The 17,716-nt window shown below is 55.4% G+C and overlaps 1 protein-coding gene across 2 annotated transcripts; it reads left to right on the top strand.

Annotated features, from left to right (window-relative positions):
- The first annotated feature begins 1,500 nt into the window (after positions 1-1,500).
- Positions 1,501-17,658, top strand: PDK2 (pyruvate dehydrogenase kinase 2). 2 transcript variants are annotated; one of them, XM_059908499.1, is made up of 11 exons: positions 1,501-1,715; positions 3,566-3,707; positions 10,829-10,900; positions 11,248-11,432; positions 11,910-11,999; positions 12,203-12,280; positions 14,670-14,746; positions 14,838-14,936; positions 15,109-15,216; positions 15,884-15,997; positions 16,570-17,658. In XM_059908499.1, the coding sequence occupies exons 1-11, from the start codon at positions 1,598-1,600 to the stop codon at positions 16,708-16,710; spliced, it is 1,224 nt and encodes a 407-aa protein (XP_059764482.1). In that variant the 5' UTR covers positions 1,501-1,597; the 3' UTR covers positions 16,711-17,658. The 2 variants fall into 2 exon arrangements, with proteins under 2 accessions (XP_059764482.1, XP_059764481.1); XM_059908498.1 differs by lacking the exon at positions 3,566-3,707 and having other exon boundaries at positions 1,636-1,715.
- The last annotated feature ends 58 nt before the right edge of the window (positions 17,659-17,716 follow it).

Raw genomic sequence — 17,716 nt, 5'->3', positions numbered from 1 at the left:
CTGAAGAATGGGTAGGTGAAAGTGAGAAGAAAGCATGATCCATGGGTAAGAGACAGCATTTGCAACAGTGGGGAGATTGGAGGCTGGTTCAAGGCAGTAGATAAGTATGGCTGGGAGTTGAGCAGGGGAATGTGGAGAGATGAGGCTGGAGAGTTAAGCCAAATCAGATCATGTGAGAGCTAGAAAGGCTCCAGTAAGAAGTGGAGAGCCATCAAAAGGCTGTGAGCAAGAGAAGTAACACCTTCAGATTTGCAGTTGAAAATGATCCCTGAACCTCTTTCCTCATCTATAAAATGGGGATAATAGTAGCACAGTAGAGCTGTCTGGAGAATTAAATGAGATGATGCATGCAAACAGTGCCTGGCACATAGGTTATTATTCATTCAGCTAAGAGAGTCCCTTCCATTGTGAAGCCTTGCACATAGCTCTGCATTGGCTGTAATTGCATTCTGTTATAACTATTTAATTATTTACTTATGCAGCTCTCTCTCAAACTGAGAAATGAAATAATCAAGGGAAAAGACCATGTCCCAATCCTGTCTATGTTTCCCGTTCCCAGCGTATAAGCCTAGCACCTATTAGGCACATGGTGAGTGCCAGCCAAGGACTGAAGGGTGAAAAACACCTCAAAGGGGCAAGTGGGAGGGGTGGGGGGAACAGGACTTACCACGTTCGACCACAAGAGGGCGCACTATGTTCCCACGGGAGAGCCGGGCTGCTGGGCAAGGGTGTGCTCTCGGCCTCCAGCATAAATCACCTTCAAGGACCTTTCTCTAAGGAAGCCCAGTGCGGAAAAGTTTGCTTTCTCAGGTCAAATGAGTAGGGAGTAATAAAATAAAAGTGTTCTGAAAAGTTCATTGTTAGTTAGGGGGTTGGGTGTTTTTTAACTGGAAAAGCAAAATGCCGCCTTTTCCTGAGCTCTTGGATATTTGTGGAAGTGGGTGGGTTGCATTTCTTTATGAGGGATTAGCGTGGGCTTGCATCCCGAACCCGGAGTTAGCAAACATTCACAGTCTGAGTCACTCATCAGGACTGGAAACCCACCAGACCCCTGAGGGAGAGCAGGTGTGTGGAATTCGGGACAGGTGAATCAGACCCCTTTGGGAGGAAAGGAATGCGTTCAAAGCTACCCGGACGATCTCAGGGAAGGCAAGTGAAGGAGATTCAGGGAGGGAGCGGGGAAAGGAAGGAGTGTAAGAGGAAAGGGAATGACGGGCCTCTGGGGAGCAGAGGCAGGGGTTAACCCGGGCTAGGCCGGGAGGAGGAAAGCGCGTGGTGACGCCCGGGAGGCGGGCCCTCGGCGCGGCCTCTTGAAAACACCAGGCCTCTCAGGGTAAACAACGGGTTAAGGGGGCGGGCCCAGGGGCAGCCACGTGCCGGGGCGAGAGGCTACTGGCTCTCCGGGAGTTGTTTGTGAGCCGCCATTGGCAACGTCGGGGCGCCGCGACGAGCCGATTGGCCGGGATTCGGAGCCCCGCCAGGGCAGGGGTGGGGAGTAGGCGGCAGCTGCGACGCTGGGCCCGCCTGGGCCGAACGGAGCGCCAGCGCTGCCCGCGCGGGGACCGGAGCCCGAGCCGGAGGCGCGGCCGCTGCCGCCATGCGCTGGGTCCGCGCGCTGCTGAAGAATGCGTCCCTGGCAGGGGCGCCCAAGTACATCGAGCACTTCAGCAAGTTCTCCCCGTCCCCGCTCTCCATGAAGCAGTTTCTGGACTTCGGTACGAGTGGGCAGGAGGCGGCTGGCAGCGAGGGCCCGCGGGGGGTGGGGGTGGAGTGAAGGAGTCCTGGCCATGAAGGATTAACACGGAGGGTAAGGGAGGCCGAGTGACATGGAAGGTTTGCTTGCAGGGGTCCAGACAGGAAAGGGTTAACGGGGAGGAAGGGGCCGGCCGCCGGGCTTGAAAGGGTTAAGGGCACCGTGACTGAAGAGACTGAGCTGTTAGCGGGAAGGGGGGGCACTGAGAAGGAAGGGTCCAAGATGTCTTCCCGGGCTTTGTGAGGGGTCTTGGAGAGGAAGGGGCAGTGAGGCGGTGATGTTGGAGCAGGAGGGTGTAAGCAGGCACTAAAGGGTTACTGGGGGTTGTCCTGGCGACTCTAAAAGTGAAAGTCAGAGAGGAAATGAGGAGGATGCTGGTGGGAGTGACAAGGCAGCCCTGGGAGGTGTAGCCATCTGGAAGGAGACCTGCGCAGGGGTGGACGTGGAGGGGTCGGTTGGGGGAGGGGGCTCTTTCAGATGAGTCAACAGGAGAGAGGCCCTGGCCGGTACACCTCCGCCCTCTGAAGGAGCTGGCCCCCAGCTGTCCTAGAGGGCAAGGACACTTGCAGATCAAATCTGCTGTGGCCTGGCCATCTTACCCCAGCCGGGCAGGGGTCCGGGGCACCATGAGATGGAGTTAGGTAGCTTGTACCCATCCTTGGCTGCCCCCTGGGTTCCTGGGCCAGGGTCGCCTACCATCAGTGTTCTGGGGGTGGCAAGGCTGTGCCAACGTGGGGACTGAAAGAGGCATTGTGTGGACCCTGTCTGTTCACACGGAATTTCTATGGTGCCAGCTGGGGATTAGGAGGGGTTGCCCAGGTCTCTCAAGAGTCAAGGAGACAGAGCCTGGCTTAGGTTACAGCTTTGTCACTGATGGGACAGGGCGGGGAGGTGGCAGCCAGGACACAGAGCACCTGTTCCCCAAGACTTGTCCGCCTGCCCCCCTCCCTGTTTGAGCTCCCCCCATGTAGGAAAGCCTCCTGAGCCCACTCCCAGCCCCCAGCATCTGTCCAGTCCAGACTGGACCACAGTTGACAGAACTGTCACAGCAGGGAGGAGCCCACAGTAGAGTTTGGTCCCCCACTTGGAGTTCAGTGAGGGAAATAGACCTTCAGAAGGATGGTGACATGCACTGGATGACAGTTGAAAGCAGAACCTGGACTTAGAACCCAGGTCTCCTGACTCTAGACCATGGCCTCATTCAGTCCTCTACTCCCTCTTCATTTTCAAGCCAGACCAAGGATCAGAGTATTTGGGCCCCGGTTCTCAGGCCCTGTCTACCTCACAGGTGGGCGGGCATTAACGTAGGGGCAGCTCTACAATGGGCATAAAGACCAGCTGGGCCAGAGATGACGCCGGGACCCTGCAGCTGCGGTGGTCTGAGCATAGCTCCCCTCAGCCAGGGGGAGCTCATCCCAAGGTAGGGATGGATTTCCCAGGCCCTTCTGCCCACCTGGATCAACCCCCCCAAAGTGAGTGTCTACTAGGAAGGAAAGAAGGAGAAGAAGTGAGATAACTTGGGCTGGAGGCAGCTCCCAGTGGGCCCAGGGTGGCCCTTTTCCCTGTGGTTGAAGGCAAGCAGGGTTCAGCTGGGGGTGGGGAGAGGATGCAACCTCCCTAAGGGTTAGGCTGGGTGGTGTGGCGGTCAGTGCAGGGGTCAGGAAAGGCTCCTTGTCCCATGCCTCCATCTCTTCTCTTCTGAACCCTCAGGAAATGAAGGATTTAGTGACCTGACCCCGCCCCCCCCCCCAAGATGTCCTCTGGCTCCAGTGCTTTGTAACTCTGTGAGCTCACCCTTCCCTCTCCCACCAGGGTCCAGCAATGCCTGTGAGAAAACCTCATTCACCTTCCTCAGGCAGGAGTTGCCTGTGCGCCTGGCCAACATCATGAAAGAGATCAACCTGCTTCCCGACCGGGTGCTGAGCACACCCTCGGTGCAGCTGGTACAGAGCTGGTGAGACCCCTGAATAGGTCCCCGCACCTCCCACCCCATTGTCAGATGCCCCCTGCTCCCAGGAACCTTGAGGGAGGTGGGGAAAGAGGAGAGGCACAGGGACTCCGAGAGGTAGGGGAGTTCCTAGGGTCAAGTGGGAATCCTAGGCCAGAGCAGGGACTCAGATCAAGCTCATAGCCTCCATGTCTATAGGACAGCCCTCTACTCACCACCCTCCATTCTCTGGAAACACAGGATCCGCCTAGGAAATCATCATTTTCACAGCCAAAAACCCAAATCAGGCTAATGTCAGCATTTGCCACCAGCCCTGGTCCTGAAAATCTAGCACCTGTTGGATAGTATTTACCTGAAGCAACTTTGTGGGAAGCAGAAACAGGAAGAAGCTAATCTTCAAATTATATAATCCAAACAAGTCAGCGTGTTTTGGATGTTGGAAAACACTCGAATAGACACAAAGATGGCACAGTACCAACTCCAAAGAGCTTTGGACGGGCAAAGACCAAAAGTTTATTGCACAGAGCAGCAGTAGCAGAGAGAAATCCTCAGTAAAGTTTACTCAAAAATTCTGTCCAGGGATAAGTAACTGAATGACATTAGCCAGAGGCCAGTCACATGAAGAAGGAACAAGAATTTGCTCTGTAACTGGGTATGTAAATGCGTAATCATGGTTGATCGTCAGTGGCATGTGTGCAGAAATCTTTTGCCCTTGCTTCTGGCTGTGGCAGGTGTGGTATGGCTGTGGTTTCCTTTTGGATTCGCGACAACCACACCTACTTCGAGCCCAGTGCCGTGTTAGGTTAAAGAAACAGTAGCAGCAGCTGCCCTCAGGGAGCCTGTGATCTCACGGGGAGAGTAGAAGAGGGCAAACTAAGAGCTACATAGTGGCAGGAGCAGTAAGCTGCTGAAAAGTTAGTTTTATTTAAATTAAAAGCAAAGTATTATTTTAAAATAACATTGATTGGGTTTTTTCCCCTCGTTGCAGAAGTATGACATGTTCACTTTGACATTTGGAGAACACAGAAAAGTAGATAAAAGGGAATGCCAACCACTACCCTCCACCCCTTAACCAAACACTGTTAAGGTTTCGTAAGTGCCCTTTATTGATGCCCTTCCAGCTTTTTTCTATGCATGAATATGCATATGCATGACTTACCCTAATTAAATGAGGATAAGGTAAGGAAGGACCAGGCACACGATCTATGCACAGTGAATTTCAGTTGAATCAGAAAGTTGTGCGGAAGTTGAAATGGACGCAGAGAGGAGGTGACGTGTCACTGGGCCTTACAGGGTGCCTAACTGAACCCTGACCTAGAAGGGAGGGAAGGGCATTCCAGGCCAAAGGAACTGCTTGTGCAAAGGTGCAGAGGCCAGAGAGGGCCCGGCTAGGGCATCTGAGCGCTCACTTTGTGGATATAGTGCTGTTAGTGCAAGCGGTGAAGGTGGATGGGGGGACAGAGGGCAGAGCCTGATTTGCATGTAGCCCAACAAGGTCACCCCTCGCTGGGCCCTGTCCCTTAGAGGTCCAAGACCTCTGAGCCAACCGGCATTTCCTGCCATCAGGCAGTGTGGAGGGCATGGGGAGGGACAGAAGGTGCCATCTGTTCTGCCCAGCCCTCCTCCAGATCTTTCCAGCTGAGTGACCTGACCGCCTCTCCAGCTGGTCCCTGACTCCAGGACAAGGCTTCTCAGGCCCCTCCCTGGACACCGTGTTCCTAGAAGAGTCAGGGGATGTGGGGAGGGAGGGCAGGGAGCTGCTGAACTGCCCGTGATGCCCCCGAAGCCCACAGAGTCCCTTCCTGAAACTCAGTTACACGTGTGGGGGGCTTGGCCTGACGTTATTCTTCCCTCAAAGCTGGGAAGTAATGTCCGGCAACAGCAGGAGGGAGTGAAGTTAGACAAAAGGGAATACTTCCCAGTGGATGACTCGCTTAGAGGGGAGCAGGCCAAGGTATTGCTAGAGTGTGCTGACGCACTGAAGAGACCGCCTGCTGAGATTGTTTCGAGAATGGGCATCAGCTGCAGCAAGAGAGACTGTGGTCTGAGGGAAGGAAGGACTCTCTGAGGCGGCTGCCTGTGAGAGAGGGCAGAGCTCCCTATCCAGGGGAACCCCCTTGCCAGCTTGGATGATGGAGGCGCTGGAGGTGGGTAGAGTTTGCAGGAGAGGAGGGGGACGACCTATCAGAGAGCCTGGCAAGAGGCCCACTAGCCTCAGAGTCTGATGAGTGAGGAGCAAAACCTCCCCTTTGGAAATGGACAAGCCCTGTGCACCTGCTATCAGTAGGAGCAGAGGTAATAGTTAATCTGTGGCAACAGCTAATGGAGTTTCTATTCAGCTGGGGAAAGGTTCCAGGCAGGAATCACTGTGGGCAAGTGGAGAATTCCTGGCTCTAAACAAACCTGATGTATTATTTCAACCGGACAGACTTGGTGTTGTGGGAACTTGTTTTGGAAGTGACTGGAAGGTAGAGGAAAGCCCTGGGTGTGGCGCCGGCATGTCTGACTCTGAGGCTTGGCTTTGCTGCTTGCTAGACACTTAATGTTTGGCCAACCACACGGCCCCTCTGAGCCTCGGCTTCCTCATCTGTAAAATGGGGATCCGTTCTGTTTCTAAGGGTCAGGTGCCACTGCTGGATGTGAAAGTACACGGAACTCTCTAAGCGTGCGTGATGTCTGCGAGCTTCTGGCAACAGCACCTCCAGGACAAAGATGATGTGCTGTGGCAGAGGTTCTCTTCACAGTGTAGTAATAATAATGATGACGATGACAGAAGCAGACCTGCCTGGAGGGCCTGCTGGCCATCAGGAGCTGTTCTAAGCGTGTCCACGTATTAATTCATTTAACTTCACAACAACCTGATGAAGTAGGCCTTGTTATTATCCCCATTTTGTAGATGAGGAAACTGAGGTTCAGAGAGATTAAGAAACTTGTCTGAGCTCATTCAGGTAATAAGTGGTATTCCACTGGGATTCCAGCCCAGGCTGTGTGATCTGGAGGCTGCGTTCTTGAAGGGAAAGGAAAGAACCGCACTCTGGGACAGTGACCAGGAGTCAGAGATTTCTAAGCTCACAGAGCAAGTCAGTGGGAAAGTAGATTTTCTTTACAGAGATTGTTTGATGGCTAGTATTGTGGGGGCACAGAGCGGTAACCTTGCCTCCTCTCAGGAGAGAAAGACAGCCTGAGGAAGGGCGTGGAGTCGGTGGGGATGTACTTCGAGAAAATGGAGGGTTGAGTGATAGTTGCAGACTAGAATCAAATGACAGCGAGTCACTCCTGTCACCAGTAGAGCCTTTGCAGGGGTGTAAGGAAGAGGGTGGCAGGGGGTATCACCAGCACCTTCTTATGAACTTCCCTTGCATCAGCAAGGTATGTAGACCGCAAACCCAGTCCTTGTCCTTGAAAAGAATGACCACCTCACAGGTTCCGGGCACCCAGGGCCAAACCCTGCCATTGAATCCCTCAGCCACCACTTATGTAATCAGAGTGGAGACCGGCCACCAGCATCATCTCCTCTAATCCGCACCTGCTGCTACGAAGCCCACTTCACACGCGGGAACCTGAGTGGCACCACCAGCAATGGGACCCAGGTCGGCCTGGCTCAGGGCCGTGCCCACCACCCCTCCACAAGCAGCTTCCAGATAGATGGAGGACACGTCTGCCCCCTCTCCCCTCCTCACAGGGCCTTTGCCTTGTTCACACCCCTGGTCCCCAGTGGCTGTGGACACTAGTACGTGGTGCACACACACCCGCAGGCGCCCAGACTCACACTTGCTTACCACTCCTCTGCGCCCACGCAAGGCTGCACACGCCTCCTCCCCAGCTGCCGGGCACTCATTCCGACACCCACGCTCACACACACACACACACAGACACACACACACACACACACACACACACACACACACGCTGTCTCGCTCCCTCCTCTCCCTGTATTCCACTCCTCCCACCTCCTAAGTCCAGGGCTCTGGAATGGCTAGAAAGCCCCAGAAGGCAGGGTTTGGGGCTTCCACATTACCTCGGTGGAGGGGAGGGGAAGGAAGCTCCAGATCTCACCCAGGAAGTCCTGGGAGGCCTTGCTTACTGTTGAGGTCGGCAGGCCAGGCCTTCCCTAGGGCGTCACATTGGCCCCACTGCCTGCTCTGCCAGGCCCAGGGCAGGTTGCGCATCTGTCATTGCACCACTGGTCCAGACCGCCTGTGTCTAAGCCCAGCTCTTTCTCTGGCCCTCGGGGGTGGGCAGCCCAGGAGCCAGCATCACTCCCTCCCCAGCGTCTTTCCCTTTTTAGGACCAAGATCTGGCCCAAGGGTGAGGTCTAGTCTGCCAGGCCCTTGGGGGGCTTCAGGCCAGGGTCAAGGTTCCCCTGGGACAATCTTTGTCATCCTCTCCTCTTCCTTCCAAGAGCACACTCAGGACAACTCCCCTGAAGGAATGGCCCTGCGAGAGAGGCAGGTAGGGATTCTAAACCCTGCTTCACAGTCAGGAGACTGAGGCCTGAGGCTGCAGCTCTCCCCAGAGCCCTGCGGGCGGGAGCTGCTCATTGCCAGTCCAGCCTGGTGCCCTTTGTTCTGCTTCACTGGCCACGTGACAGCGCCCTCTATGGTTCATTAAGCAGCCACAGAGGGGCGGGGCCAGCAGCGAGAGCTCTCATCCTACCCTTGCCCCCGCTCCTGGCCAAGCTGGTCAGGGGCCCCTAGCTCTCTCTGCTTGCCTCCAGGGTCTTGGGAAGGGGTTCCAGGGCCCCCACCCCTCAGCTGGTCTCCTCCCTCTCCTCTCTCTGCCTGTCCCCACCATTGCATACTTGCAGGTCCTCCTCCCAAATCCCCCCTCCCTCTAAGAATCACATGAGCATGAAGCTTTCTCCTGGGTATGGTCAAGGAATGAGGGATTTGGAGTAACACAGGCCTGTGAGAGAGGATCCCAGCTCTGCATGTTAACTTCCTCATCTGTAAAATGGGTCTAGCGGTAGCACCCTCACCCCCCCGTCACAGGGTCATTGTGGAGGTTAAAGTAGGGGAACACAGAGCAGAGCCCTGGCACAAGGCCGGCGCCAGTAAATGCTGGGCCGCCTTCACCATCAGCATCACTGTTAGGACCGGTGTAGACAGTGAGCACTTGGCCATGTGGTGTAGACTTGGAATCAGACAGACCTGGGTTGGAATCCCAGTGCGAATGCTTACTGTGTGGCCTGGCGCATATTACCTGCCCTCTCTGAGCTGGTTTCCTTGTCTGAAAAAGGGGGGAAATGCCACATGCTCACGAAGGCTGCTGGGAGATGAGAGACCCTGTGTAGACTCTGAGCTCTAACGGTCACTGGGTAAGTGTCGTCTGTTCTTATTCTCCAGGGAGCCCGAGGTGAGGCTGAAGGAGGGCCGCTCTGACTGTCTGCCGGGGCTGCGGGGACAGTGAGGGGGCACTGAGGGGGAGCTGATCTCCTCTGCCCTCTTGGGTCCCCCTACCAGTGACTCTGCCACCTCTTGCCAGGCGTTGTGCTGGGCCCAGGGTGGGGAGGGCAGGCAGGAGCAGCGGGGCAAGGACGGCCCCAGTCCTGCCATCAGTGGCTGTCCAGAGCGTGACAGATTCAAACATGGCGTGATTCAGAGTCTTCGCCCAGTACAACCAGGAGGTGTGTGTCATGCGCCACCTGGGGACTCAGAGGGTGCACTCAGCCGTGGACAGTGTCTGAACCACTGTTCGAAACAAGAGCAAACATTTAGAGAGTGCTCACTGTTTGCTAGGCGCTCTGTTAATTATCACGTTTAATTCTCACCAAAAAGCCGTGATAGCAGTAGGTACAAAACCCTCCCTTTCCTGATGAGGAAACTCAGGCCCAGAGAGGTTCCATGACTTACCCAGAGCCACGCAGCTCCAAGTGGAAAAACCCAGCCTGGAACTCGGCAGAGCCAGCTTCACAGCTAGCTCTTTTACCCTCTTCTCTACTGGGTTAAGCAAGAGGGGGAAGAGTAGCGGTTAGTGGGTGAAGGGGGCAGGGCGTTCCAGGCAGAGGGAACCGCAGGCCCCACGGGCTGGGCATTTTGAGCAGCTAGCACTGTATAGTGGCAGGAGCGCTGGAGGCCGGTCTTCACTATGCTACCTCCCAGCTGTGGAACTGCTTCAGGCCTCAGTTGAGGAGACTGTGAAACGGGGCTAATTACTGCCGTTCTTACCTGTCAAGGTCAAAGCACTGTGTACCTGGGAATGCTTCTGACTGTGGTGGGGGCCTCTTCTGGAGAGACTGTTAGGCCCCGGGGGCCCTCCCCCCCCCCCCCCCAGAGCTCTCGGTGGCCCCTCCTTCCTGCCAGCTGGAAGTGTTTCTGCCGGAGAGAGGCTCAGCTCTCTGCCTTCCCCAGGACAATGGGCTGTTGCGGGCTGAGGTGTTAGCAGGGAAGCAGTGGCGTCCTGCCTCGCAGTAGGGGCGGGGGCACAGTGGCTCCAGGTTGGCACCATCTGGGCATCCCGGGTCCCTTCAGGCTCTCCGTGGGCTCCAGCCCTACCCAGTGTCAGAGCTGGGCATGCCCACCCCACCCCGAGTCCTTCCCACCCACCATTTAAAATCCAGTTCCCTAGGAGATTGCACAGCTCCTGGTGCCTGGAGTCGGGAGTATGAGGCTGTCGTCTTCCTCCCTGAACCCCTGCTCTGTGAGAGCTCTGGGCTGGCCACTCTGCCACCTGTGCCCGTGGGATGCAGCAACAACCCTGCGGGACAAACACTAAGATCTGCTTCCACGACGGGCCCTGGGGAGCTAAGTGCCTTGCCCCAGCCTGCTCTCACTGCTGGTCTCGGGCAAGGCCTCCTCCCCGGTCTGGGCCTCAGTCTCCTAATCCTGGAGACCTGTGGGTAGGGTGGTTACCAGCTCCCTTTGAGAACTGCTATTCTAGGATATCAAGCAAAGGCGCTCTAGGTACCAACAAATTAGAGACTTTCTTGCATAACTCGCGGCATCGTTGGGGAGACTCACGTACGGAGGGAGCAGAGTGAGAGCATTTTTGACGCAGCTTGTGAACCCACGCGGCCCAGCTCTGGGCGGTGCCCACTGGAGGCACAGGACGGAAGTAGGGTCAGCAGAGTCGGGTGTGCCGGGGCCCGGCCTGGGGCTGAGGCGTCCCCCGCCCCCTCCCGCACACAGGTATGTCCAGAGTCTCCTGGACATCATGGAGTTCCTGGACAAGGACCCTGAGGACCATCGGACCCTGAGCCAGTGAGTGAGGCCTTGGCTGGGGGCGGGAGGGCAGGTGTGGGCCACAGCCCCGGGGGCAGAAATGCCAGCAGGATGAAGGAAATGCCCCCGCCCTCAGGGGTCTCCAGTCTGAGGGGGCAGACAGCCCCCGATCCTTGGTGTGCCCTGAGTCTGACAGGGGGACCCAGGCCCTGCCCCTGTGGAGTTCCCAGGCTGTCAGGCAGGCAGTGGGAGATTTGGGGTGGGCTTCCAGAGGAGTGGGCTGGGGAGAGTCGAGTGGGTGAAGGCACCGTGGAGAGAAGCAGGGAGAGTCTGAGGGTGTCCCAGGGCTGGGGCGAGGTGAGGGCCAACATCTACCCCCATCGCAGGTTCAGCGACGCCCTGGTCACCATCCGGAACCGCCACAATGACGTGGTGCCCACCATGGCGCAGGGCGTGCTGGAGTACAAGGACGCCTACGGCGACGACCCCGTCTCCAACCAGAACATCCAGTACTTCCTGGACCGCTTCTACCTCAGCCGCATCTCCATCCGCATGCTCATCAACCAGCACAGTGAGCGGGCGCAGGGCCATTCACTGTTCAGATGTTTACAGAATGCAACACTGTGTCGCCTCTTTACGTGGTATTCATAAAAGTCTCGTTATGTTAGGACACAGGTTGTTGTCCAGTGTTTCTTACTCCAGGAGTATTAACTATGATTGTTGAGAAATCGTAGCCAGTCATTAATTACACAAGAAGGTAAAAGTTATTTTTAAATGTATAGCAAAAGAGAAGAATAAATATAATGTAGAATGTATGGGGATGAAACTTCTGAGAAGAATGCTTCAGGCCTACAAAGGTCCAAGACTGGCCTGAGCCAGGGTTGGAGGGGCCAGGGGTCAGGGGAGAGAGGGTAGGAGGGTGGGGAGGGGGTGCAGCGTTAGGGTCAGAAGTGTTAGAAGTAGGGGTGGAGCGCTGGAGAACGGGGGGGAAGAGGGAGCGCTGGGGTTGTGTGGCCCCGCTAACCGCGCCCTCCCTTCCCACCCGCAGCCCTGATCTTTGACGGCAGCACCAACCCAGCCCACCCCAAACACATCGGCAGCATCGACCCCAACTGCAGCGTCTCTGAGGTGGTGAAAGGTGAGCTGTCCCCACCATGCCTGGCCCACAGAGGAGCCCCAGTGACCCCCCAATCTTACCTGGCCAGACGGTGACCCATTCCCCAGTGGGTGAGGGCCACGTCCCCATGAGTTCAGTGTTGGTGAAGCCCATTGTTGGTGCCAAGAGGACTGCCTGCTGGGGGGAGGTCACCCCATTCCCTGATGACCCCTCTCTTCTCTCAGATGCCTACGACATGGCCAAGCTCCTGTGTGACAAGTATTACATGGCCTCACCTGACCTGGAGATCCAGGAGGTCAATGGTGAGGGAGTGAGGCTGTGTGTCTGCCTGTCTGTCTGTCTAAGGGCTGGGCACATGGGAGAGGAAAGTGAGGTGGGACTCAGGAAATGAACTGTTACCTGGATGAGGGAGAAGCAGAGCTATTATTGTATTATTATTATTATTAATTTATCTGGTAAATATTTATTAAGCAGTAAACACAACAGGCAAGGTCCCCGTTCCCACGGAGCTTACATTCTCCGTACTGGGGAGGTTGGGGAATGGGACCTTTAACCAATGAACAAATAACAAACAAGATAATTTCAGGTCATGATAAGTGACAGGAAGGAAACACAATGGGGTAACATGACAGAGATGGATAGGAGCAGTGTATTAGATGGGATATCAGTTTGGCTGTCTTCCCAAAATCCAAAAACTGGTTTAATTTGAGAGAGAGATTTCCCTCTCCCCAGCCCCTAGGGTAGAATGGTTAAAGCTGGCCACCCACCCTCATGTCTTAGCTCCAGCCTGGAGAAGGGGAAAGAGGATGTGGAAGGCAGGGCCCAAGAGCTGAACATAGCACTTTCCTAAGTCTCCCAGCTGCAAGGGAGGCTGGGAATTTAGTCTCTAGCTGGGTAGCCATGTGCTAGTCAAAACTTTGGGGGAGAGAGGCATCTATTACTAAAAGAAGAAAGGGAATAACGGATTCAAGAGGATGGCTACAAGGGTCCTACTTTGGATGGGGTAGTCGAGGACCAGAAGGACCAGTGTGGTGGGGTTAGGAGATTAAAGGGGTGATGGGTGGGAGAGAGGCTAGGCATGCAGGGCCAGTGGACCACAGACAGGAGCTGGGATTTTGAGAGCAGCAGAAAGCCACTGGAGGTTTGAAGCACGGTGATGACAGGATCTGAGTAATATTCTAAAGATATTTAGAAGGGACTTCCCTGGCGGCGCAATGGTTAAGACTCCGTGCTCCCAATGCAGGGGGCCCAGGTTCGATCCCTGGTCAGGGAACTAGATCCCACATGCATGCCGCAACTAAGAGTTCACATGCCACAACTAAGGAACCGGTGAGCCGCAACTAAGGAGCCCACCTGCCACAACTAAGACCCAGTGCAATCAAATAAATATTAAAGAAAAAAAAAAAAGATATTTAGAGGTTGGAGGAGGCAGGAGAGGACACAGGAAGACCAGTTAGGAGGTCATTGCGGATTCAGGCAAGGGGAAGGGAAGGCAGCAGAGAGGAAAAGAAGGGGGTGAACTGGATAAATACCTTGAAGGTGGAGGAGTGAGGAGGATCAGGGCCTCTACCCTCCCCTTCACCCACCTGATCCTCAGCCACCCTGGCCTGTGGGCCAGAAACCTGAGGTGTTCATGCCTCTGTGCCTGGAAGTCGCACTGCCCACCACATCCTAGTCTTTCCTTAAGACCCGGTTCAAGTCCACCTCCTCTGAAAAGCCTTCCCGGACCTCCCAGGAAGAGTTAGGCACCGCCTGCCCCAAGCGTACCTCTAAATTGCACTGTTTGAATTACTTGGCAGAAACCAAAGGGCAGAGACAGGCCGCTTTACTTCAGGATCCCTGGGGTCAAGCCCAGGGCCTAGCACACAGCTCTGGGTACAGCACCTAATGTGAAAGTCAGTTGTGCGTTTCTCTGTCTAGACTTGAATTTCTGAGAGGGTAGGATTGAATTTTATTCAACTTTATGTCTCCACTGCCCAGCACAGGGCCTGAGTTTCCTTCATTCATTGATCCACTGCACATTTATTGAGCTTCTGCTACATACAAAGCTCTGTGCCAGGCACCAGGAAGAGACACTCAGTCTCTAAAACCAAGAAAACTCTCCAGGATAGAGTGATTCTTGGGAAGTAGCATGCTCGTGTCAAAATAACCTGGGCAGCCCCCTCCCCTCTCCCCTGGGTGAAAAAGTTCTACAGGGGATTCTGGTATCAAGGTGAATGCTAGTAGGCTACATTTAGGATAGACAGATATTATTTGGGTGGATGAATGATGGATAGATGGGTAGATAAACAGTGGATGAATGGAAGGATGGATCTGTACTTTGAATGAATGGATAGATGGGAAAGATAGATGTTTGAACAGATGCATAGATTGAGGGACAATTCGATGGTTGGATGGACATTGAATGGGTAGATAGAGGAACGAATAGATATTGAATGGATATGATTGATGAATGGATGGATGGCTGGACGGACAGACAGATACTGTATAATGGATGGATATTATACGGAGAGATAGATGGATGAATGGACACTGAATGGATGGATAGATGGATGAACGAATGAGCAGATGGATGGACGATGGATGGACAATTGATGGTGGTTGAGTGCTGGGTGCTGGATGCTGGTGAATGAATGCTGAATGGTGACCTCTTGACAATTTCCTGATCTTTGGTTTGGACTTCCCTGGCAGCATCCAACTCCAAACAGCCAATTCACATGGTCTATGTCCCCTCCCACCTCTACCACATGCTTTTTGAACTCTTCAAGGTGAGGAGGCTGGGGGATGGTCCTTTGTTGGGGGGTGGGAGTGGTGAGGTCTAGGTTGCTCTCACTGTGTCTTACCCCTTTTCCACCACAGAATGCCATGCGAGCGACTGTGGAAAGCCATGAATCCAGCCTCACTCTCCCACCTCTCAAGGTCATGGTGGCCTTGGGCGAGGAAGATCTTTCCATCAAAGTAAGTGACCCTTGACTTTGGGGGCCAGAGAGCAGTGGTGTGGAGACTTCCCTCCTGCCGGGAGATGGGTTAAGGGAAGCCCCTGAGGGTGAGGAAGATCTGAGAAGATCAGGGGTGGGGTGTGGAGAAAACTGAGGTCTGGAGACACCTTGACATGTCCCATGTCCCCCAGATGAGTGACCAAGGTGGGGGTGTTCCCTTGAGGAAGATTGAGCGACTCTTCAGCTACATGTACTCCACGGCCCCCACGCCTCAGCTTGGCACCGGGGGAACCCCACTGGTGAGATGGCTTCACTCTGGTTCCCCGCACTGGCCTCCTGAAGCATGCCTGTTGGTCTTCTGGTCTCCTTATCAAATTGTCACTCTTGCCCATCTCTCGCTTCCCTACCTCCCATGGTCCCTCCGTCCTTGTGTGGCCGTGTGTGAGTCTGCGTCTGGGCCTCCCTGCTCCTCCTGTCTCTCCCCAGCCTGTACCTACCTACCTATCTGTGGGTGTCTGTCTGTCACTGTTCCTCAACTCTCCCTTCCCCTCTCTCTCTCCACAAGTAACTACCTCTCTCTTGGAGTTGTTCAGCTCACCAACACCTCCCTGTCCATCCCCAGCAGAGTAGGCGGAGCTGGGTGTGGGAAATTGAGACAAAGAGGTGCCCCGTGACCTGCCCAGACCCCTGGCTACCAGTCCCGAGCCCCCCTCCCTGCCCTGCTTACTGCTCCCCACCCGCCCCATGCTCCGCAGCCTTCCTCCCTCTGCCAGACCGATTTCCTTTATCCCACAGTCCCCATCTTGCCTCAGAGCTGTCCCTTTCTCATGTCCCCTCCCCACCCCAGTTCTGGGAGTCCCCCTGCACGACCCCAGCCTGGCCCTTCTCACTCAGCACATCAGTCCCTGCAGTTCCAGGAAGCCCAGGGCCAGTGTCTCATCACGCTCCCTTCTCACCCCCTTGCAGGCTGGCTTCGGGTATGGGCTCCCCATTTCCCGCCTCTATGCCAAGTACTTCCAGGGGGACCTGCAGCTCTTCTCCATGGAGGGCTTTGGGACTGACGCTGTCATCTATCTCAAGGTGAGGGCCCCTGCCTGCAGAGTCTGGCTGGGGGAGTTTGCTGATAGGTCGGGCCTGTTATTAGGTTTCTTTTCCATCCCTCCAGTCTTTTCCTGATTCCAGACTGAGAATCAGAGCAAAGCTATAGTTCCCAGCCACCAGGCACTTCTAAGTTGGCAGGCAATTTCAGGGAGTCTGTGGTTTGCATGAGTAAGACCTTGTTCTGGGAACCGTTGACTTGCTAGACTCAGAAGGAAAGGGGGGAACCACAGAGAACTCCTGATTCAGCTCAGGGGGAGACTGAGGCCCAGAGCTGGTGACCTTGTTCAGGGTCACAGAGCCTAGCCTCCTTCCTATCCCTCCCTGACCTTTAAGTGAGCAGCCTTATTGAATGGGCAGGAGCAAGCCACAGAAGGGACAGACCCTTTCATGGGTCTTTCTGGGTTAGTCATCTCAGCCAGTGTCTGGCACTTGGCTGGGCTAACACGTGGGCCACAATCAGTGGCCACCAGAGCGTACCGGGGCAGGGCTGGTCTGCCGAGGAGTGGGCAAGGCGCAGGGAAGCAGGAGAGGCTGACCCTGATGCCCTTCAGGCCCTGTCCACGGACTCGGTGGAACGCCTGCCCGTCTACAACAAGTCAGCCTGGCGCCACTACCAGACCATCCAGGAGGCCGGTGATTGGTGTGTGCCCAGCACGGAGCCTAAGAACACGTCCACGTACCGTGTCAGCTAGAGGCCACCCCACTCATCTGCACCCAAGAGGATGGACTGCTGTCTCTGGAGCTGGCCACCATGGTGACCCTCCCTGTCCCCACCCCAGGTTGCGGGAGGCTCTCCCTGATGACCAGCTTCTTGTCTCTGTGGAAATCACCGCGGTGACCGGTCTGTGATGGCCCCTAAGTGCCAATCTCTGTCCCTATGGAGACTCCTAGGTGATCTCCCTGGGTCCAGTCTCTGTGGGCAGTGCCTGAGGATTGGGGGATGTCTCCACCCTGATAGGGTGTCCCAGAGATACGTTTCCATGGCATTCTTCCTCTCTGAGCCCAGAGCTGCCACTTCTCTGCTGGGGGTCCTAGGTCCCCCTCACTGCCTTCCACAGCCCTGGCCTTCCAAGTGGACACCCCTGCTTGCCTTATTCCCTTGGCCCGTGCCGGTACCCTGGCCCTGGTCTGGTGTCAGTGTTAGGAAGGGGCCAGGTACCCGCCACATCTGGCGTAGTGGGAGGGGACCCTTGGTTGGGGACCTGGTCCTACAGTCTCTTCCTCCACTCTGAGTTTAAGGTCAAAGTTAAGAGGGAGGGGTTTCTCACCTGGGGCTCACCCCTAAAGCCGAGGAACCTGGGAGGACCCAGAGGTTGGCCATCCAACCAAGCTGCTTGAAGCCTGCAGGTGGCCCCAGCAATGTTTCTGCCACTTCCCGAGCCCTTCCCCTGCATGTCCTCACGTGCATACACCTGCCTGCCACACACGGTCCCCCACTGAGCTCCAGACTCCAATTCCCACTGTGCCCACGTGTGCTTGGGGTGGCTTTCTCCCTAGAATGTTCTGTGTACATAGCTAGTTTTATAGCCCTGAATGCCCCCACCCTTTCCCTTAGCACACAGGGGGTTAAAGTTGTGTGCTCCTCCCAGTGGCTGTGATGGTGACAGTGGCATCCACAGTAAAGAGGAGATCGAATGAGACTGCAGCCCTGCTGCTTTCCTGGGGGAGGGAGATCCTCACGTATAAACGCATACAGAC

The sequence above is a fragment of the Balaenoptera ricei genome, chromosome 20 (assembly GCF_028023285.1).
Source record: "Balaenoptera ricei isolate mBalRic1 chromosome 20, mBalRic1.hap2, whole genome shotgun sequence".
Taxonomy (NCBI): Eukaryota; Metazoa; Chordata; class Mammalia; order Artiodactyla; family Balaenopteridae; genus Balaenoptera; species Balaenoptera ricei.
This window is presented reverse-complemented; position numbering and strand designations above follow the sequence as displayed.

What these genes read in the sequence shown, in the direction of transcription:
- PDK2 (XM_059908499.1), top strand. Translation starts at nt 1,598, where the DNA reads ATGCGCTGGGTCCGCGCGCTGCTGAAGAATGCGTCCCTGGCAGGGGCG. An exon ending in CATGCTCATCAACCAGCACA is followed by an intron (nt 11,433 to 11,909) that starts GTGAGCGGGCGC and finishes TCCCACCCGCAG; the next exon opens with CCCTGATCTTTGACGGCAGC. An exon ending in GGAGATCCAGGAGGTCAATG is followed by an intron (nt 12,281 to 14,669) that starts GTGAGGGAGTGA and finishes CTTCCCTGGCAG; the next exon opens with CATCCAACTCCAAACAGCCA.